General features: G+C 40.0%; 2 protein-coding genes across 4 annotated transcripts; one reads left to right on the top strand and one right to left on the bottom strand.

The window, feature by feature from the left end:
- Nucleotides 1-1464: 1464 nt before the first annotated feature.
- LOC122876607 (histone-lysine N-methyltransferase SETD1B-A-like) lies at nt 1465-12168 on the top strand. 3 transcript variants are annotated; one of them, XM_044197160.1, is made up of 18 exons: nt 1465-1585; nt 1809-1961; nt 2104-2208; nt 3140-3410; nt 3510-3619; nt 3765-4814; nt 4938-5648; nt 5792-5908; nt 6003-6081; nt 6190-6374; nt 6667-6802; nt 6901-7314; nt 8308-9351; nt 9746-9912; nt 9995-10120; nt 10725-10844; nt 11058-11195; nt 11339-12168. In XM_044197160.1, the coding sequence occupies exons 2-18, from the start codon at nt 1824-1826 to the stop codon at nt 11510-11512; spliced, it is 5085 nt and encodes a 1694-aa protein (XP_044053095.1). In that variant the 5' UTR covers nt 1465-1585; nt 1809-1823; the 3' UTR covers nt 11513-12168. The 3 variants fall into 3 exon arrangements, with proteins under 3 accessions (XP_044053095.1, XP_044053094.1, XP_044053096.1); XM_044197159.1 differs by having other exon boundaries at nt 9992-10120; XM_044197161.1 differs by lacking the exons at nt 1465-1585; nt 1809-1961; nt 2104-2208 and having other exon boundaries at nt 3187-3205; nt 3300-3410; nt 9992-10120.
- Nucleotides 11618-16161, bottom strand: hpdb (4-hydroxyphenylpyruvate dioxygenase b). The gene is made up of 14 exons (XM_044197162.1): nt 16097-16161; nt 15978-16004; nt 15685-15747; nt 15264-15368; nt 14910-14952; nt 14620-14702; nt 14406-14495; nt 14182-14285; nt 14009-14086; nt 13384-13546; nt 13211-13282; nt 12997-13119; nt 12590-12706; nt 11618-12442 (listed from the first exon to the last, which is right to left on the bottom strand). Exons 1-14 carry the CDS (start codon nt 16097-16099, stop codon nt 12332-12334), a joined length of 1182 nt encoding a protein of 393 aa, XP_044053097.1. The 5' UTR covers nt 16100-16161; the 3' UTR covers nt 11618-12331.
- Nucleotides 16162-23170: the final 7009 nt, after the last annotated feature.

Genomic DNA, 23170 nt, shown 5'->3' with positions numbered 1-23170 from the left:
TTAAAGACACAACTTAGAAATACCTTTATGAAGACATTATCGAAGCTTGAAGGACACGACATCGTAGCAGACCAGCACCATGTTAACATTGTGGTAGGAGAGAGGCAACAGGTGGTCATCGTCCTCTTGACTTGATATTAACAACATCAAAACCTGCATTTGAACTTACAAGGTCCACCACTGCCAATGCTACCATCATGATTGCCAAAAAAATTCAGGGCTTCGTAATGAATCAAAACTAAAACTAAAATAACGAATAAATAAATAAAAGAACAATTAAAAAACATCTCAGGTCATTTTAACCAACATAATTGTAGTGTTTAGGTTATTTTGACCAAAGACAAAAGGGCAAGCTTGTATTTCTCTGATCCTGTTGAGGAATAACATGGCACGCCTTCCACAAACATGGGTTACCTGTTCATCAAGCTGATATCAAAAGTGCAAGTAAAGAATGAGATCTTACTTACCTGCAGTGTCATATGATGGAGGTAAGATGAGATGTAGCTGAAACTGTTGCCCTCTATACCTCGAATTGACAGCACTTTTGTCGAACACAGATGGGACATATTCCTGAAAAAAAAAACATTTTTGTCTCTCAATACTTGACTGCTGATGTTTATTTAAATTATAAACATTTTATTCTGTTTAGTTTTTACATTAAAATTTGTGAAAAGACAGATGAGGAAGGATGCTTCCAGTGACTGCTGGGCCTGGCAGTGTGTATACTGTACTGTAGAGACAATCCAGAGAAAAACAGAAACTGTGACTGCAATAGCAGCTATCATCATGATGGAGGCGGCGGTATGCACAGATGTAAGGGTTTGGAAATAATCAAATATACATTTCATTAGCTACAATATTCTATTGAATATCAAAAAAATATTTATTTATTATCTATATCTATTGTTATTATACATAACCACTACACTATCCTAATGTACAATGATATACTATCTGTCTTTATTATGTCATGTTCTTATACTATGCTACTGTATTTCATTGTATTTTCTCTTGTATTTATTCATATATATCATATTTATGTATGTGTTATACAAACATATAGGCTATATGACATACTCATATTTCCATAGATTGTTCATATTAACATTTTTCATATTATGCTTGATTATATTCATTATTCATACATGCTCATATATATAAATATACATTCTAAATCTATTGTATCTACTATGTCATCCCCCCCATTTTCATTCAAAATGCTAAGAGAAAGTAAAACATACACGTTGCCATTGGATGTATTGTACCGGTATAGCCTGCAGTCATAGCTACATGATAGTGTGATAATTATATACATGAACATGATTTTCTATCTAACAACACATTTTTATATTATAAAGGTGCATAGAAACTCCTGAAGGTACATTAAATTGCACACCTGTCACCTGTTAACCCACCGTCCTCCAATGTGTGGTATTCTTCCGCCTCACGTAAGGGTCTATATTCCGTGTCTGTCTGCTAGCGGATGGATCCATTCTCTAACCTGGGTGACGAGCTGTGAAAACACCGAAAATAACAACAGCTGTTCCACAATGTTGCTCCATCAAAGGATAACACTTTGGCACAGGTAAGCGAAACAAAACGGTTTTCTTAAGTTATCTTTGAGTATTTGGATATGTTTCATTTCACAACCTGTTATCTTTTAGAGAAGGATAACGTTACAGGTGATGCTCCTCATCACCTGTCGGGGCGTGTTAACCTGCAGTGGAGGACTAATGTATGCTAGCTAACAGCTGTATTTATCGTGGAACAAATGACAGCATACGGTGTTTATTTTGTTATATTTCCAGGTTTTGACGAATGTAATGGAAAGCGAAAAACAAACTTCTGAGAGAGAGACACCGCCTCAGCACTGGAGAAGTTGCAAGTTGATTATTGACCCTGCATTGACAAAAGGCCTGTACAAAGTGTACCGTTATGATGGGCAACACTTTAACATACCCGTGAGCATTTTTAAATATTTGTTTATTGTCTCCGTCTTTCATAGATAATTGCCTGTCAACACATTTTCCCGCTATAACATTGCGCCAAACAAGCATGTATGTTTTCCATTATGATGATGATGGGTCTTGTTTACCTGAACAGGTTGAGGACTTAGGTCTGTTTCCTGTGGATACAGTCAGAGATCCCCGTATCTGCCGCCTGTGGAGCAAATGCCACAAGACTGACCTTTTGGTTCCTAAATTGAAGGTAATCTTTTTCAGTTGTGAGGGGTCCTTTACTAAAGTAAAAGTAGATACTAATACCACACTGTAAAAATACTCCATTACAAGTAAGTCCTGCAGTGAAAATGTTAGTTCAGTAAACGTATGTAAGTATTATCAGGAAAATGTACTTAAAGTATCAAAAGTAAAAGTATTCAATGCAGAAATATGGCCCCTGTGACTGATATATGATTAGCTCTTTATTATTCATGCATTAATGTGTAAGCAGCTACTTTTTAACAATTTTATATAGGGCTGCAACTAATGACAATTTTCATTATGGAAGAATCTGCTGATGAATAAGCGAGGGATTGTTTGTTTTGTAAAACTTGTGCTCATCACAATTACCCAGAGCCAAAGTGACACCTTCAAATTGCTAACTTCAGAAGTGTTTACTGCAATTTAAGACAAGAAAAAGCAGCAAATCCTCACTTTTCAGAAGCTGGAACCATGAAATGGCATTTCTGCACGAAAAATTCCAAAACAATTAATCAGTTATCAAAATTGTGTTAATTTTCTGTCAATCAACTAATCGATTCATCAACAAATAATTTCAGCTCTAAGTTTATATACTGTTGGGTAGTTTAATCTATAACAGTGCATCATATTTTATATAAGGTCTTCATATGTTGTGTATGCAACTCTTAATTGGTAAAGTAACTAGAAACAGTTGTCAAATGAATGCAGGTGTAAAAAGTACAATATTTCCCTCTGAATTGTAGTGGAGTAGAAGTATAAAGTAGCATGAAATGAAAATACTCAAGTTAAGTGCAAGTACCTCAAATTTGTACTTAAGTAGAGTACATGAGTAAAAGTCACATTACGCCACTGATCTTTATAATCACCATAATAATCATAATAACCATGCTAATAATGATATTAATAATAGTTCTTGTTGTCTACCTATACCCTTTCAGGTTGATGAGTGGTATGTTGGACCTGTTCCTCCCAAAGAAGTGACATTTTCCAGGTTGAATGACAATGTAAGGGAGGCGTTCTTGACTAATATGTGCAATAAATATGGAAACATTGAAGAAGTGGAAATATTTTACAATCCTAAGAACAAGAAGCATTTAGGGATTGCAAAGGTCGTCTTTGACACAGTGAGGGCCGCAAAAGACGCTGTTCAGCACCTCCATCAGACGTCAGTGATGGGAAATGTTATTCACGTGGAAATTGATCCTAAAGGTAACGCTGATTTTAGGAATTCCTCAAATTATTATGTATTGAAAGTATAAATGTCACTCTTGTTGAACTGAATTAATTGTAACATGCAACCTTCCTCAGGTGAAAACAGGGCACGATATCTCCAGTTCCTCTTACGTGGCCTTTATACTCCTTGGATGCCAGTGGGCAGCAGTGGGCGAGCTCTTCAAAGCGTAATCGACAGTTTGCTGGTAAACATTTTACAGCTCCTTATAATAGTGTGAACATTGAAGTAATCGTGTATTCAATATTTAGAAACCAGCTGTTAAATTAATGTTTTTTAAGGATATTTCTCAGTTGTTATCTTGTTTTCTCTGTATTATCCATCTCTTACAGGGCAGCGCAGCCACGCAGCGACAGGGGAGTGCCTCCAGCCCCATCAGCATCGCTACACCCCTCTCTCTGGACACAGCCTACTCCAGTATTTGGCAGGATACACCTTGCAGCTTTGGGCTTACACCACGTTCTCAGGGAACCCCCCACACTCCTTGCTTGTCTGCGACTCCTCTCTCTCAGGACTCTTGCTACTCCAGTCTTCAGGCAACTCCGATCCTCCAGGGGGAGCCCTCCACCTTTAGTGTTCACAAACCTTTAAGACGAGAGCTCTGCCATCGTAAACCAGCAAGGTATCACAGGGGATCCGGCGAAGTCTCAGATGTCAACTTAATTTTGAAGCATTGCCAACCACTGCCACCACACCCCCCCTCTACCCAAATACAAACTAGCAGCCAACACCCTGCACTGTGGGGTCACAATGCACAATCCTCTACTCACAATAATGTAGAGTCTTCCTTTGACCTTGCCTCTCCTTGTCAGGAGTCCAGAGACGTGGTCCCCACTACCTCCAAGGCTTTACATCTGAACTGCAACTCTTTTAGCATCCTGAGCATTAATTTCACAGCTGACCAGCAGACAGCAGCATCCTCCCCACCTGATGGTCATGCATGCATAACAGACGTATCTCCACCTGCTGTTAACTGTTCCCCTAGTAGCCCCCAAACAGAGGTAGAGAGTTTGGACTCCCGCATTGAAAGTTTGCTGATAAACAGCCAGAGTACTGAACCCTCATACTTTGTTAGAAAGTCTTTGGAGGCTGATGTGCACTCTCAGGACAGCCCAACTTCACCTTGCTCAGCCAATGCCTCCCCTCTCTCAGATGACTCGCTTGTTTACACTCCGACCAGCCACCAGCACTCCCACAATGATGTGGTGGATGTCAGTCAAAGATCGCTCGTTGAAAATGAAGAGGATGAAACTACTCAAGCTGTTTCGTTTCTTACAAGAGACTGCCAGTCTCCCACTCCATCTGATTTCACACATTTTGAAAGGAGGGCTCATGTAAACAATGAAAAAGATGCAGAAAGGTTCCAGTTGTTATGTCCAAAGGTAAATCCTCTACATACATCATGAAGACAATAAAAGTAGTAGTTATTATGTTGTTATCTATGTAAAAGTATTCATGTTGTTGTAAATCAGTCTTTCAGTTTTTTCTTCTTCTATCTTATTCAGGAGCATCATGCAGCAAATGAGGATAAGGAGCACTCAACAAAAGAAATCTCCTCTCTTCCTCAGCCTCCATACTTTTCTTCTCTCAATAGCACCACTCATCTCCTTACCTCCAAAGCTCCTCCTGCCATTAGGTCTGGATGCTCCCATCCATTAGTCACCCCTTTCCCTTTCCCTATTCCTCTCTTTCCCCCATCTATTCCACCTGTCCCACCGCGCCTGCCAAATGGCACCATCCCTATCCCACCTCCAGGCTGGATCCCACCTCCGGGCCATCACACCGTCATCCCCATTCCTCCTCCCCATATTCCACCTTCTCCTTCTTTTCCTCCCCCACCAAATTTTCTTAGACCCCCTCAACCTTTGATGGCGCCGCCTTCTGTTCCACCTCCCGTGCACACGTACCCCTTACCCATACAGCCTGCAGGCCCATTGGATAAGGGGAATCCTCCAAGGCATGGCAGTGCACCTTTACCATTCCCTCGACTACTGTGGCCCGCTCCACCTTTTCCCAGGTTTAACCCCTTTGTGCCACCACCAGACTACCCGCTTGTGTGGGAAAACCCTCATAAAGTCACAGTAGAAAAAGTTTTAGAAGTCATCATGGATGAACTGAGGTCAATCATTAAGAAGGACATTACACGTAGAATGATTGAAGGGAATGCTTTCAAGGCTTTTGAGGACTGGTGGGACTGTCAGGAGAAGAAAACAAAGGTATGTTCTTTACACCCTTTATTAACTCATTAAGGGGTCAATGAAATCACATAAATGAGGAAAAAAATGTTTTCTGTGTCATTTTGATGGCAATACACGTATGGAGCCAGTAGGTTCATTATTATTGTTGTTTTATTCATTAGGTGCAAGTTTGTCCTTTGAAAAGTGGAGCAGAAAGTGTGGAAGAGAGGACCAAAGTAATAAATCCCCTCAGTCACATCAGTGGCCAGGGCAGAAAACCTCCACTGCCGTCCTTCAAGGTAAACTATTCTGCTTACTGTAATATGAAATGGACCAGCATTTGACCTGTGAGTGATAACTTAATGTTATGTCAAATAACTTATTGTTATGCAGGTAAAAAGGAAAAGAGCTGATGATCCTGCTACATCAGAAGAGATAGAAAATGTGTCATGTTCTACTCATGAAAGTGTTGGTCAGTGCTTTTAATGCAATTAATCCTCATTTATTATATATTAACTCAACTGTCTATTCTAGACTGTAGCTTGATCAACTGTGTTGCTCTCTTTTCATGTGGTTTTAGATGTGAAACAGGCAGATGACATATTTAGACCTACATCTGAGAGAGCCAAACGCAGACATGCAAGACCACATGAGCTGGACAGTGATGATGAAGGGAACGAAGAAGATAACACCCTTCAAGATGAAGGAACAATATCAGACAAAGTGGAGACCATTGTGCCAGTTGATAATGATCCTCAAATCCTGGTAAATAGGGATTTTGCATGAAAGGTTACATTTAAATTACTACTTTGTTTACAGTTTTAATAGAAAACTTTGCTTTCAAAATTATTGACTTGAAGTCATGTCTTGAAATATAAATCTTACATGTATTTCCTTAAGAAGCCCATAATCGGCTGTGGTGGGTTACAATTTTTTAAAATGATTTTCCTCATGCAACTTTTCCAGAATCTATACAAAGTATTAATATGATAAACTGTCTATATGCTGAAAGTATGAAATTCCTAAGACTGCATAATATTACTGGTGCTCTTATAAGTGTGACAGAGAGGAACATGATGATGGTGATGAAAGTAATCATACTGAGGAAGAAAAGGAGTTGGCAGAAAAACACACTAAGGATGTAGATGCTGTCATCTTCCAAACTGGTGATGGAGTGCAGTGCTTAGATAGCGGTACGTTAAAAGATCATACAGTTGCAACACTGAACACTAATGAATAATCACATACCTATGCGTAAGTATTTAATTTTTGTTTCTTTTTTCAATTATAGAGAGGTTTGCAGAGAGCAGCTCCTCAGAGGAAAGTGAGTACTCGTCAGACTTCGACTCCTCTGACTCGTTCTCTTCAGAGAGTTTTGAGGACTCGTCCTACTCTGACCTCAGTCCTGAAGATGAAGACATGGAGGACGACAGCGAGGATGACAGGAACGGCGAGTGTATAGTCATATCGTCAGAAGAGTCGATGGAGCTTGAGCCCCCCGTCACCCCCTCAGCCCCGCTAACCCCTGGTGCGCAGCTGGAGCTGGGCCTGCGGGACTGGTCAGATCTATTTTATAGGGAGGAATCCGCGGAGAACCAGTACACATCCTGTCAACAAGACACCTGTGGCTTGGATGCCGTGATGGAGCTCCAAACCAGTGAAACCCAGGATCATCTACAGCTCCTGTCACCTATAGGACTTCCAGGTTATATGTCCAGCATGCTGTATAGCAGTAGATAGAAATAGTTCACAGCATTAGGAAATTGCTAAATTGGCATTCAAAAAGTTCCCATTAGATGCCAGAAAGTTTCTCAGTTTTCCTAATTGGGATAAAATCAACAATGAAAGCATTTACAGATATTGCTTGACATATGTATACATATGTAATACATGAATCCTCAATGTGCATGGTTTTCATGTTTACAGATCATCCTAGTAACTTAAACAAGACTAAGAATCTACATGCTAGCTGTTCTGTGAGGCTGTACTTAGGCACAGCAGTGCTTTGAGCTAAATGCTAATGTCAGCATGCTAACATGCTCACAAATATAATGCTAGCATGTTGATGTTTAGCAGGTATAGAGTTTATCATGTGATAATAAACACAATGTTTAGCATATTAGCATGCTAACATTTACCAATTAGCACTAAACACATAGTACAGCTGAGGCTGATGGGAATGTCATTAGTTTTGCAGGTATCTTTAAGTATTGGACAAAAAGAAATATTCACCTAATTATAGTGCTAGATAAAAAGTCAGAGGAACAAAGTTAATACAATTCATCATCTGGGCACCATGATTGTCCCGTCCCATAGTTATGGAGACAACATTTCAGTGAAAACCAAAAATGTCAACCTCATGGTGATGCTAGAGGGAGGGTCAGGGGATCACCAAAGTAATTAGAATTTATCCTCTAAGGACCTTGAATATCTCTAGCAAATAACATGTCAATCCATTTAATAGTTGTCAAGGTATTTTAATCTGAATTCATCCTCTTAGCGACAATGAATTTCTGTATAAAATTCCATGGCAATCTATTAACTGTTGACATATTTCAGTCTGGACCAAAGTGGTGGACCGACTGACAGACTGACTTTGCCATCCCTAGCATGGCTAAAAAGGAATGGACTGGAACAAGTATTGACAGAATGTTGAAAATGTGATTTTGTAATATTTTCTTGTTTTTTATCTGTGTAGAGGTGGAGCCACACCTTGATGTAGCGGTGGAGAGCCCCGAATGGAGGGTGGAGTCACTCGAGAACATAGAAAACCTGAGGCCTCTCACTCCTACTGGCTGCTTGATGGACAGTGACCCTGACCTTCTGATAAGAAGCAAACCAACATCCCCAGCAGTGGAGGAGGTGGAACGACCACAAACACCAGGCAAAGGGATAGTTGCTGAACTGGAAAGTGGGGACTCTGCCGATGAGGTGCTCTCCCTCTCTCCAACAAGCACTGAACTCGTTCTAGCTCCCTATGATCCCCCGGTCTCATACCTATCATACCAGGATATGCCCAAAACTCCTGGTAGAGAGGATAGACGTGGATGGACTCAGTACAGCTCTGGGAGAGCTCCGGCAACACCAGGCAGAGAGACGACCATGTCAGAAGGTAGCTTAGGGATGTGCCCAACAATTAGCAGCCCACCTCCTGTGCCATGCCTCTCTAGGAATCCATACATCTCAGCCCCAAAGACTCCTGGAAGAGACATCATCCTACCCCGAAGAGCCATAGTCCACAAGAGGAAAACGCAAATGGTGACCTCCTTACAGCCCCTGTTATGTGATTCTCTCAGAGGCTCTCCCATCTCAGTGTCCTCTCCATGGAGCCTGTCTGAGTCCTCATCTGACTCTGCTGAAGGGAGAGGCATGTGGACCAGTTCAGGTGTGAGAACAAAGCCCTTGCAGGGACTGGAGAATATGCCTGGGCTTCTGGTTGAGGAGAATAGGAGAGAGACAGAGAAATCCTTATTGAGGAGAAAGCAGCTGAGGAGGCTAAAAAGGAGGTGGAGAATCCATCATCGGCAGAAGTCACTTAAAAGAATCACAGGTTCTCTCTCCTCTCACAGTCGTCCTCACAGGTGGCGTTCTCTCTGTGAGGAGAGGAGGATACTTCATAGGGTTTGGAAGGAGGGCCTGGATGAAGAAGATGCAAGGCTGCTGCAGTGCACGTATGAAAGGCTGCAAGAGCAGGATAATAGCTTTGGGTGGCTCAGTGACACCCTGTGGATACCTCATCCTCATATCCTTTTAAACAGAGTTTCATGTTCAAATTAAATTAGATCAGAGTGAGTTTACAGTACGTGAACTAAGTAACTGATAATGTACTAATAGGTGTGATTATCTCAAAAGTTGTATTGTACCATGCACAAATGACTTAGATTAACTCCACAATTGTACATATTTATTTTGGAAAAATATTGCATTGTATTTAAATTCTGATATTTTTGAAAAAAGTCTAAACAATTAAACGCTGTAAATTGAGAAGGCTTAAATAATTAAGTGTCATGTGTATGGCACTGTTGCGGATTCCTTGAAAGGTTTGCTATTGAAACATTTTAAACATAAATGATGAATTCAGATCAATCAATACTGTATATCATCATCTGTGCTTGACATCCTTAATTGCTGCTCACTGACTAAAGTCGTCACAGAGAAGAGTGAGAAACACAAATGCTGGCTGCCACACCACAGGACCGGCTCTGCTCGCAGTGAAGGTTTCTACAAAATCAGCATGAAAGACAAAATGAAATACCTCAGCAACACAAAGCTGACCACTGAGCTTCCATATACTAGTACTCAGGTATTAAAGAGAGGAAATTGTGATGATCTCAGTGCCCAGTTTATTCCATTCTTGTGCTTAATGTCAACATATATTTCAGCAGGGAATGTGCATCCCAGCCCAGCATCCGACCTCACTGCGTGCTGGATCTGACTTCAGGTCTGAACAGCGTCGCCTGCTGTCCTCTTTCAGCTGTGATAGTGACCTGGTCAAGTTCAACCAGCTGAAGGTTAGTAAGGTATTAGTAAAGACACTCAACTGTAAAAACCCTGCCTTCAACTAACAATTTGCTATGAATTTGATGTGAACTGCTAGCAAATGGAACAGTACAATGTTTTATCAGTGTGTAAGTCCAGGTTTGTTAATTAGATTATAAGTCATCGGGTACTGTGTTTGTGTGTGTGTATGTAACTTTGTTATATATACAGTATATATGTATATGTATATACATTTTCTCTAAGCCCTGGTGGTATCTAGCCATTCAGATAGTTTCGGTTTTATTTGCAGAGGTTTTGAGATAACTGCCGCTGAGATTGCTGCTATCACACCAATACAATAGTGGGGAATGTCATGCTTTAGCACTGAAAGGTTGATGCATGACAACAAAGAGGCTACATATGACACATTTAAATAAACTCAACAGTAATGTGTCTGTCCAGATGCACAGACTTTGCTGTGGTCAGACTTTTCTACCCAAGGTAGAACACAGTAATTTGAATGATTACTTGAAAGGAGTTAACTGTCATGTCAGTATTTGCAGCAGCTGGAGCCTGTGTTAACAAATGGAAAATGTCTCATTTTGTCATAAAAGTCTTCATATCTTCTTATATCAGTTCCGAAAGAAGAGGATTCGTTTCAGCCGGAGTCACATCCATGAGTGGGGCCTGTTTGCAATGGAGCCTATAGCAGCAGATGAGATGGTGATTGAGTATGTGGGCCAAATCATCAGACAGGTATGAGCGAAAGCAAACTAATGACCAGGCTTGGAAATAATGAATGTCACTGTCGAACTTTTAAGCAAGCCACTTTCCCCCTTGTTGTTTCCGTTGAATTGCCCCAGTGAACCATTAGGATCCTCTGGTTGTTCTGGGTGCTTTCCAGGTGTGTGAGTTGGGTGATAGTGATTAACAACTATGAATAGGCGTATCTGTTTTTTTTCTTCTTAGGGCATCGCTGACATGAGGGAGCAGAGATACGAGGAGGAGGGCATTGGAAGCAGCTATTTGTTCCGAGTTGATCAGGACACCATCATTGATGCTACTAAATGTGGGAACTTGGCCAGGTTTATCAACCACAGCTGCAATGTGAGTAAGAGCTGGTGGTGCTGTGGTTAGAGACTGAAGTGATTCTGAATAAGATCAAGATTTGTTTAATAGGATCCTTAATGCAAAATAACTTTACATTATCATTACAAAACTTGCATTTGAGGATTTTTTTTGTCTTGCAGCCTAACTGTTATGCAAAGATCATCACTGTGGAGTCTCAGAAGAAGATAGTGATATACTCCCGGCAGCCGATAAGCATCAACGAAGAGATCACATACGACTACAAGTTTCCCATCGAGGAAACAAAGATTCCTTGTTTGTGTGGAGCAGATAGCTGCCGGGGTTCCTTGAACTGATCTCTAATGATCTCATACAGGAGCTCATAATAGACTGCAGCGTGGTGGTGCTGCTCAGTGAATAATGATTTAATAAACTGCCCTAAACAGCACTTAAGACAGAAATGGGACCAAGAACTTTACTTTATCAATTTAGGTCTGACATGGAATGATAATGTACCACCTGCAAGCACTGGTAACCACTGGTAAATCATTACAAAAGCAACATTACAAAAAAAAAAATATTTGCTTGTACATTACAGTTTATGAACAACTGTTTCACAAATTGCAATTGTTGCCTCTTCCCACATGGAGGGGGAAATGGGCACTCCAGACATCACGCAAAAGCCCTCTGTTACAATGAAATGTCTTTTGACCTCATTGTCCAAATGATAACAAAAGTTTATAGTTAAATGTTTTCATTCATGAGAGCTTAAATGGTGTTTTGCTTGAGTCAAGCTTGTATCAATAACATTGGATTTCTTGTTAACATTGTATAAAAAGAAAGTGTTGCATTATGAATGTTAAGTTGGGATGTACTCTTCTTGATAACTGGCGATCTTTCATGAACAACAGATGAGATTGATGAGATTACAAATACGTATAAAATAAATGTTACATTGTAATAAAACATGCAAGTCACAAAACATTAAAGAATGACAGCATTAATAAACATGCTTTGTGCATTCTTATTTTGTATCTCATGATATCAGAACATTGATGTAGCACATTATTAGTAAAATACTCCTAAAAAGTAAACAGGGCCCTCAACAGACATTGTCTTTTCATAGTTGAAATTCATTGAGACTTTCCAGAACTAAAGCAATTATAACACTGAGATCACATGTTCTTTGAAACTCCATTTGGTGTCAGGATAGTCAGATTTCCTCTAGCATGCTGGTCTGCTTCGATGGCTTCAAAAAGAGACTTGAAGTTTCCTGCACCAAAGCCCTGTGGATAAATCATGTATTTAAGTTACTGTATTTGGCAGCAAACTGAATCCTATTCCTAGCACAGATGTTGTCATATTGAGACAGAGAACAATGTGCTGTATACTATCTCTTCTAAAAGTTGTCATCTATCCAGTGGTGTACTCACCTGGTGGTTATGTCTCTGAATGACTTCCAAGAACACAGTGGGGCGATCCTGAACTGGCTTGGTGAAGATCTGAAGTAAATAGCCATTGTCGTCGTAGTCCACCAAGATCTTCAGCTCCTGGATATGAGTAAGATCACAAGATAACATCTGTCTGTTGTAATGAATTTCTCCATTAGCTTATTGTGAAGCTGAATAGTTGACTCAGTGTGTGCTGTTGTCATTATGTACACATTACAGAGGTCTATGTGAATTATGCTCCCAGACTAAAAATAGGAGACTATACTCTTCCGAAGTGGTTACTAGATATGGACACAGATATAATCATTGCTTTGACCAAACATAAAAACACAAGGTTCATATCGCATCAGTCCTCCAAATTTGCTAAAATATGAGTTCTTAGTTCTGACCTGCAGGACATCCAGGTCCTCTGAGATTTTGACCTTCGAGTGTTTCAGTTTCTCCCTCAGCTGGTCGTAGTAGGTGTCTGGCACAGACATAAACTCCATCCCACGCTCCTTTAGGTTACGAATCTGCAAATAAAGGATTCATCTGAGCATTAGTGTTGCTGCTTTTGGGAGGCATCCACATAAGAAGCCACACAAGAGTGTTTTGTAGACTTACTGCAGTGATGATATCTGATGTATTCATGGCTATATGTTGCACTCCTGGACCTCCATAGTACTCCACATACTCCTGTAAGTGAAAATGTAGGCAAAGGATACCTGTTATTTCACCATTATTGTACAAGTAAATCATTTCTAGTCCACGTATTTGTTAAAGTGTAAAGAACATGCCTGGATCTGAGACTTCCTCTTCCCCATGGCAGGCTCATTGATGGGCATCTTCACGGTCTCCTCGTAGTTTGCCACAACAATGGAGCGCAGGGCACTAAACTCTGTCTGCAGCTGCTTGTCATCCACTGACCAGAAGCGGTGAAAGAGAAGGTTTCTCTGGTACCTGTTAGATCATGAACCAGAGATCAAGAACCACAGGGGCGTAAGTTCAAATATCATATTGTGGGTCGAACACTCCTGAAGGGCCTCTTTTAGTGTTAACACTATGTTAAAAACTTTAAAAGCTTAGTGTTTGTGCTTTTCATTGGGGTCTGGAATTGATTCTACCAACAATCGCGGAGTGACTTTTTGAGTTACAGGATCAACCAATAAGCCTGCTCATTTAGAGAACTGCCTTTCCCCGCCTTTTCATGCCGATGGGGTAAAAAACAAGAACCAGATGTGGAGACCCACTTAAGAAAACGCAGAGTCATGCTGATCCCTGGAAAAAAGCAGAGTTATGTAAGAATCAGACACCCTTTGACTCCTTGTAGATCACATCTTAACACAGAGGCATGAAGAGCAGGTATGTTGTTATCACATGTGCTACACCGCATGTTTCTAAACTCTCTGCAAGAAATATTACCATTCCACCACTGGAACCATCTCATCATCTGGCTGGTTTCCCACAACGTGATCAATGAAGTTCAGTTTCCCACCTGGTCTGCATGAAAGAATGGAAGCAAAAGCATACAAACACAGTAAATTAGCTGTCATTCGGACTTTATCGTCTTATAAACATTATAAATGTACACTCACAGTTTGGCTAATAAAGGGTCCTTGAAGAGAGAGGGATGGAAGCCCGGCAGAAACAACCCACTGTATCCTGTCCTCTCCACAAACGTATGTGTGGTGTCACCATACTGCAGCAAACAAAAGTCATTTTTTTAGGACATTTTCAACTTCTTTCATAAAGTGCTGAATCGAAATAGTGACTAAGAAGTTCAGTGTAAATAGGATTCACACTTAGAGACTTCTCTTACCGTTTGAAGCACAGCCAGCCTGACTTTACCATACTTGTCCTCCATGGTGTAGGGCTCCTTTACAATAACTGCACCTCGCTCTCGGGCTTTCTATGGAGGATGATATATGGTAAGTGCATTATGTAATTAGGTAATCTAATAGTATTCATTACCAGCAATTAAACGTAACATCAAAAGTGAAAATGCACCACTAAATTAAAAGTTGTTATATTACCTGCACAAGGAAGTCACAGTCCTGCACTGTAAATGCAATATCCTTCACTCCATCCCCGTGCTTGACTAAGTGATCTCCCATCTCTGAAGAAAGATGAGAACATTTTCTTTAGCCACACAGAGTCAACCATTCTGTTAATATTATTATGTTTAGTGTCATCTTCAATTCAAGTGTCTAAAATGATGATTTAAATATACTTTTGCACGTTAAACTTGTTGACTTTTGCCAAATCTATAGGACTAACTGGTTAACGATAATATTGAGAACCCAGCTCCTGATCAGTGCTGTACCTTTGTTTCCAGGATTGAGGGCAGAAGTGAAAACATAAATGATCTGTGAAATACAAAGTGAAAACATTAACATGATGAAAACAACTCCTACCTCTGTCCATCATTAACTTACATTTGATTTACTCTGTACAAAGCTACCATTTGAGTCCAATATATTTACTTAAAAAAATTATAGAATTTCACATAATTAGATTAAACTAATTTCTGTTAAGTATACTCACTAAAAGAACACCAATTCAACTGGCACAGAACAATGTTTGCCATTTTTGTTTTGTTGCACTAAAAAAAATCTGACGTTATTGCTGATTTTGTCACTGTTTGATGTGGGTTGTACAGGCACTGAAGGTTCTTTACCTTGTCTTGTTTGACTGCATGGGACACCACTTCTCGACTGCCTGTCTCCAAACCCTGGTAAGCCAAAGGCTCAAATCCCAGCTTGTTACAGTAATATGATGCAGCCTGTTGAACACAATGATTTTCACAGAATTCATGGAGAAGTCTCTTAATTTATGTTACAGTGAACTGAAATCGGGCATGATTTCAACAGGTTTGGCCTTAAACTTTCTCACAGTGCCATCTCCTGGTGACTAGTGAGTTTTGACTCAGTTTGTGCTGTGTGAAATTTAGTATGTGGTCTGGTGTGGTTTTACATGCTGTGTCCCCTCCACCCCTCAGGAGAACCAATAGCTGAGTGCTTAGTCTACCCCTCTCTGTTATAAAAGTTGGTCAGAAATAAAATAATGTGCCCAAAAAAGTGGACATTGAGTTAACTTACCTGTTTAGCATTTCCAACCCAGAATGTCAAGTGATCAAAGCAGAGGAACCTGCCCTGCTCATGCTAAAGACAAGAAGAAATGATGGTTTGAATAAATTAATCACTGATGGTAGATTCATTTTTAAGCTTTTTTGTAATTAGTCAAAACACATTTTCAAGTGTGTCTGAAGGGAAAGACAATCTAACAAAAACAAATGCTGGATTAGTGGCATTTAAAGCCTGGTTTTAGTGTTAATAACTGCAACATTACTTAATAACCTCTGCTCAGTAGTACATGTGATAAGGTTATCTACCTTTTTGCCTTTATCTGTGTATGTTGTCTGTAATCAAAAAAACACATCAAAAAGTCATTATATCACATAGAAAAAGAATAGCCATGCTGAAGTACATCTACACATGTAGAAAGACTCACCATTGTGCTCCTGGTGACCTGACTGTCAGAATGAAATCTACAATGAACTTCTGAATTTAAACGCTGAGAAGGAAGTTTCTAAATCCACACCCACTGGTGAGGAGGAGGAGGAGGAGGAGGAGGGAGTGTAGTGATGCTTGGTGCACTTTAGCTGTTATTCAGTGATTACTTGGGAAAACATGTCAACATACCACAGGTCTGATTAGACCTCATCATCACTTAATTCACTGTCAGTTTGATGCCACTGACTATGATGCTTACAATAAATGTCATATCAAGAAATTTGTCTGCCTAGAGACTTGGGTAAATTTTATTTTGCAAATAAGAAACAAGTCTGAATGACTGAGTTATTTGTCATGGCTTTCCTGCTTCATAACACATCTTAAATAATCAGATTTAGATATGAATAAATCCAAATGTTTTTCTGTCCTCACAGGTTTGGAATTACAAGTGCATTTTTCTAGAAGAAGAAGTCCATATGTTAGTGTTTAGTGGCGAGAGGCGGCTCGCTCATGTAGGACTCTCATTGGCTCAGTTGAGTGAACCCTTGTGTGCCTTGAAATACTCCCATCCCATCAATCCCCCTCCCCAAATAGCATTCCAATAATTGTGATTATTCCAGTTAAAGAGTTACTGGAAAACATTTTTACACTTTGTAAAAATGTTATACATCTAAAATCGAGTTGATCCAGTAGTAGTGGTTGTACTGGTTGAATTCATAGGTTTCAGCTGGTGCCAAGGTGCAGCTGTTTTAATTTGTGCACACTGAGTGGTCTTAAAGACAACAGTGCAGTACTTGAAAAATGTCCAGAATGACACTAAATCCATTTATTAAACTGTATACTTTATGACATAAGAGAGCAAAAGATAATATAAAAGAATATGTATAATTTTAACTGGAACTGGAACAACTCCAGATTCCAGCTGCAGTATCACAGCATGAGAACCACATACAGTCATATGTACCTGTATTGTTAACTACCGTTTTCTCTATAATTTATATAATAAAAACATAAGATACTGACTGTAAAAAAATCTATATTTATAATATAGCAGCAGGCGAAGAGCAGAGTGATTACATTAAACTGGGATTTAGGCCTACAAATTATCTACCTGACCAGATAATGATATGCAATGACAACAGATGAACTTAAAATAAATAAAATAAAAATAACCCTACTGGTCAGTTGCCCTCTAAGTTTGTTGTTTAGTTGTAGTTTTAGGTACAAAGGTACAATAATTAATGAGTAGTTTCTGAATAACTCGGGGAATCTGGGACTATATAATAGATACCAGTGTAAGTGAGATTTGACCATGGAGCTGTGTGGAAAGTCCAAACACAAACTGCTTTCACAAGGTGTACTGAGTATTCACATATTTAAAAAATGTCTCAGCGTCTATAAAAATAGTAAAAATGAGTTGAGACTTGTAGAGAAGCTGAAAAAAATTACAAAATATTGGGTAAGTAATGGTCAGATAATCATAAAGTAATGAGACACTCAGTGTGATGTGTCACTTTACTTGGGGGTGCACAAAAAGAGTAATGATTAAGTTATTAATGAGTTAGACGGTGTAGTCCCTCATTCGTCCAGGAGTGTTCTATCGTAGAAAAGGTTTCAGTCGTAGTCATCTGGACACTGTTTTCAGAATCAAGACGTTTTCGGCTCCCTTCCGGATGGGAGCCGAAACGTCTTGATTCTGATTCTTATTAATGAGTTGTTGTGCTGCTCAGCGGCCGATTCAGAGTTATTCAGGAACTACTCATTAACGATTCATTAATCATTAATTATTCATTAATCAGGTTGTTTCTCATTTGTCCCTCACTCATTCTTAAGTAACTACTCACATTCTTGTGTAGTGTATTGTTAAGTGTTACCACTCTTCTTATTCAAGTCCTCCATAGAAAACATGTTGATGAACTACTGGAGCAAGGTTTGTTAGTTGTGTGTTGTAACTCTTCAATCGAGTAACAGCTCACTAACCACTAATGAGAATTTCATGCCCGCCCCCCTGCGCTCCCTCTGCGACTGTCCCTGAAGATCTTTGTTTTTCATGCTGTTACCAGGAGGTTCACTGTTGTCATGGGATGCAACTACACACACTCAGACAGAGAAACACAACATGCGGGATTCAATAATATTGGCTGCTTTACACAACTGCGGCTTTTAGATCATTTAAAAGTGTGATATGGGAGGTGTTGTTTGTTGTAAGTGCCATTGGACAGAGTTGCACTTACACTACACTTACAGTGCTGCTCTGCCAGAGCAGAAGCAGTTATTCCAGGCTTTTAATGGTGTCATCTACTTGAAAACGCTGGATGTTGATAGATTTGATGTTTTAACTGGTTTAACTTGCATTGCTGTTGTCTCACTACAATGTTTTTAAACGTTATCTCATATGTCATGCTGCATTACACTAGACTATAGGCCTAAATCCCCTGGTATTTATCCTCTCTAAGGACAAACGTCTCAGTCAATTGGGTCCTTCCCACACCAGCACTCCTCACATAATTGAAGTAGCTCCAGTTCAAGGGACAAGAAATCAAGAAATAAAAATGAGTGAATTATCATCTGAAACAAATCCACAAATACTGGTGAATGGTGAGCAAAAGGAGCAGCAGCGGGACGACGCTGTTACAGCAGAAGAGCAGATCTTCTCTGTCAGTCTGGAGGATGAATGTTCGGAGGACAGCGTTGCTGCAGAAAAGGAGACACAAGCAAAGGTGAAGTCTGTTTTCCAACAGGTACGTAACCAGATCAGATCACAAGTGGGTATGAAGGCCCCAAAGAGCAGCATGCTGGAGCTAGTGCAAAAAGTCAAAGACAGAGAAATAGAGATTGCACAGGTGAACAGTGAACCTAAGGGCAAGAATGTCAGCAAGGAGGAGAAGAAACAAGCAGAGACGTTGACAGATGAGAGCAAAGATGAGATGGATCTAAAGGAGGAGGAGTTGTGTGCAATTTTTGAAAAAAAACTTGAGGCTAGTAAAAAGGCCTTAAGGGATGAGTTTGAAGTACAGATTTCCCAGGTGCGTAAAGAAATGCAGGCCTACACTGACCAGGCTCTGAAAGTCTTGGAGTGTAAGACACAGAGCTGGCAGTCCCACAATCTACAACAGGCACATCCCAAACAACAAGAGAGCAAAGGTCCAGACAAGAAACAGAAGTCTTCAGCAGCTCCTTCACTGGTGTCCAGAAGAGGTAGAGTCCTGACTCGCACCATGACCACCATCATCCCTAAGACCTGTGCCCCTGTCATCATTGGCCCACGCGCCAAATCAGAGACACTGAGCTCCTCGAAGAGTAAAAGCTCTCGACTTCTGAGAGATCCAGTGCTCTCCCTACCAGGCAACCAGCTGTGCCAGGGCTACAAGCCGCTGCTCCCGCCTGCTTGCCCCCCACTGCATCAGCGCAAAAAGCCCGTCCGGGCAAAAGCTAAAGCAGGGAACTGACTCTGACTTGGGAGCCTAAGGAAATCTTGATCATTATACGACTGGACTGACAACAAACCAGGAACAAAAGCATTCAGGTGTGACCATTACTGTACCTGCTACACTGCTGTCCAGTTATAGGATTTACTGAGGGGGCTGTCACTTTCAGCCATATTATTAGCTTTTTATAGAAATAAAAAGTATGTTTGAAAATTGCAATTATAATGAATGAAAATAATCAAACATCTTGTGAGAGTTTTGAAGCGATTTCCTATTCACTTCAATATAGCCATTGCATTTTTGTGCCATTACTTAGCGCTTCAAACTATGGGGGGAGTTGATTATAGGATTCTGTTTAAATGCTCAACTTAGATTACAGCACAAAAGGACTGAAAGCTATTGTTTAAATGTGTTAAACTGGCCAGTTTACAGTTTTTTCTCAATTGCTTTGGCTCATTGTTTGAAACAGTAAGTATAATTGTCACAACTGTTTCATGGGACATCACAACTCTATTGCATGTCTGCAAAAGGTAGAAACTCACCCAAAACATTTCATTCATGCTTCAAAACCTAGTTATTGTGTCAGTAAATTGGCCAATGCCCCCCAAAAAATGAAAAGTTGTTTTGTCATCGCGTGAGCCGTGCGGGTCAAAATGTTTAGATGTTTTTTCACCATGGCAGTCAAGCCTGGAGATGTTTCTTATATACAAATCTCTGTTTTGTTCTGCTATTTTGTTGACACTGACTGCTCACCGTACTAAACAAGAATGTCAGTTTTGTCTAGCTGAATGCTATTGTGTATCGCACTGAGCTTTTTGGATTCAGATTTCAATAGTAGGTAAATGTTTACTGGGAAAAGTCAATACTGTACAATACAGTAGCACACACAAAAAGGATATGCACATTTGTATGTATACAGTACATTTATTTGTGTAGAAATGTGTTGTGTAGAAATGTGTTGTGTTGCTCAAACGATGAAAGAATGTTTAGAAGTTGTGAAGAGTACGACAGTTTCGCTGAGAATCAACTTATCAGTTTTGAACAGCAAGCCATGTGCAAGTGGTTATTGTGCAAATTGTAGACAGTTATACTTTTGCACACATGTGCCAAAACATGTGCAATTTGCTTGAATGAATGAGAAATTCTAATCAACAAACTAATTGTTCACAGATTTGAACTTATTGTTTTGAAAAAAATATTTCTCATTCAAGAATTGAGCCAAAGCGAATGAGAAAAGCTGTAAACTCAAAATGAACATGGTTGCCATGAGTGTAACAATAATCTCATTGCCATATACCTGAGGAGTAACCAAGTATGCAACAAAATCTTAATTAATTTATTAAATTAAAAAATAATATCAACTGTCAACTTTTTTGCTTTAGTACACAGTGTGACAGTCATGGCACTTACAAAATATTTTTGGTAATTGTACAACCTGACCAACAGATGGCAGCAGTTCATTTATATTTGCTCACAAGAATTCCATCCAGATGAATAAAACTGTGTCACTTTTGCAGAGCGTGATGATGAAGCAGTTTCATAACTGAAGAACTGTTGTAGCTGCAGTGGGGCAACATGAACTATGGCTAAACTATTTTTTAAATTAATGTTTTGTACTGCGGGGCACTCATTTAAAAAGCAGATATGTATGTGTGACCATGAATAATGATTGAAGAAGCTCTTGTCATTGAGCAAACTGTATAATATTAAAATTGTGATGGGACAGTGTAGAGTACCTGACCCATGAGGTCACCAATTTGAAGTCAGAGACCAGCTGGAAGGTGAAGTAACCCCCTCCCCTCACTAAGTTCTGCAGTCTGCTGCTGCTCCCCAGTGGCCAAACAGCAGAGGACTGCTGCCATACTGATCAGCTCACAGGAAAGAAGAGGTGTAACTGTGATGAAGAGATGAAGGGGAGCATGCAACGTGTGCAAAATCATTTTACTCTGAAATTTGTTTGCGCAAATTCCATTTTTTCAATAATTTGAGTATTTAGTCACCATGACGCTGATTCTACACACTCCATGTTGAAGGAATTTGAAAATGCATATTAAATACCCTGACAAGCACAAAGCTCACCACATGATACTGATACGGACAGACTAAACTAGATGTTTTGTTGATATCTGTCCACTTCTTTCTTGCAAAAATGTTATATGGTGTCATTTTCTGGCTTCTGATGAGGGTCAAAAAGGGTTAAAGGGTTAAAGTACACATCTGACATCCTACCTAACTTGTGCAGGAAGGGTGATCTGAACTCTGTCGTTTACCTCTGATATTTACTTGTGGAGACCTGAGCACCTGAGTGCTTCCAGCAGCTGAACTGGCACTGGGACCAGCCAGTGACAGGAGATGCATTTAGCCCTGAGGCAGGCACAGGAACCTTGTGCCTCGATGGAGGCCCTGCACAATGGACGGGATAGAGAAGGATGTGAAGAGGATCTTTGTGTCTAAGGGACGATGAGCCCTGAGCAACCATATCCGGAGGGGACAAGAGCCCAGCCCATTCAGGTCTGGCCAAGCCACGCTGTCCTCGGAAGCAGCATCTCTCGCTTAACGATATCCACCAGCAGCAGGGCTCATTGCTATGCACTATGCAGCCGGTTCGTGGTTTTTCCTTCAAACATTCAGACAGACAGACAGGCAGACAGACAGGCAGACAGACAGACAGACAGACAGACAGATAGATAGATAGATAGATAGACAGACAGACAGACAGACAGACAGACAGATAGACAGATAGATAGACAGACAGACAGACAGACAGACAGACAGACAGATAGATAGATAGATAGATAGATAGATAGATAGATAGATAGATAGATAGATAGATAGATAGATAGATAGATAGAGTCCTCTCAGTCACACAATAAGATCTAGTTAGTGCTGTAACGGGTGGAGTAGACATGACCCTGAACAACAGTGAATAACAAAGGCAGGGAGGCCATGTTGGGGGAGATCAATTTGAAAGCCCTGATTTCCTAATCACCTCTTGAAATGGGAACACTGATCTCATGTAAACGGCCGTTATTCTCAAGGTCTGGACAATTACAGTGAGAGGCCACTTCCAGGTTAGACAGATTACTGAGACAAGCTGATTTCAATAGTGCTTCTTGAGCAGACGTGGTAGCAATTTACAGTCATCACATGGGGAAGAAGTGGAGGAGGTTGCGGTGTTGGTGTGTATTGGATACTCAAGTGGCCACTTTTGTGAGGCATGATTAGACATGTAATCTCTGCCTCTGATATTCAATTGATCACTATCAGCACAGATTCAACCAAAGGGGGAGGGATGTGAGTATAAATGTTAATGAGCTTTTACTTGTTTTTATTTACATCCAGAAGCACAAACTGCAAAAAGATCACAAGACAGGCTCTGTGGAAGGGTGGAAAACCAAAACTTAATTTCTATATGAAACATAAACTTATATTTATATAGGTGCTGTAAGTAAAAGTTATCAATTAATCTGCAGATTATTCTCTTGATTAATCGTTTTCTCTATGAAATAGTGTAAAATGTCTACCACAGTTTCCCAGAGTCCAAGATAAAGTCTTTTGCCCTACCAACAGTCCAAAACCTAAAAACATTTAACTCACTATCATACTGCAGAGAACTAAAAAAAACAGCAAATATTTACATTTGA

Source organism: Siniperca chuatsi, linkage group LG5 (genome assembly GCF_020085105.1).
Source record: "Siniperca chuatsi isolate FFG_IHB_CAS linkage group LG5, ASM2008510v1, whole genome shotgun sequence".
Lineage (NCBI taxonomy): Eukaryota > Metazoa > Chordata > Actinopteri > Centrarchiformes > Sinipercidae > Siniperca > Siniperca chuatsi.
The sequence above is the reverse complement of the archived record's forward strand: the minus strand, read 5'-3'. Positions and strand labels throughout refer to the sequence as shown.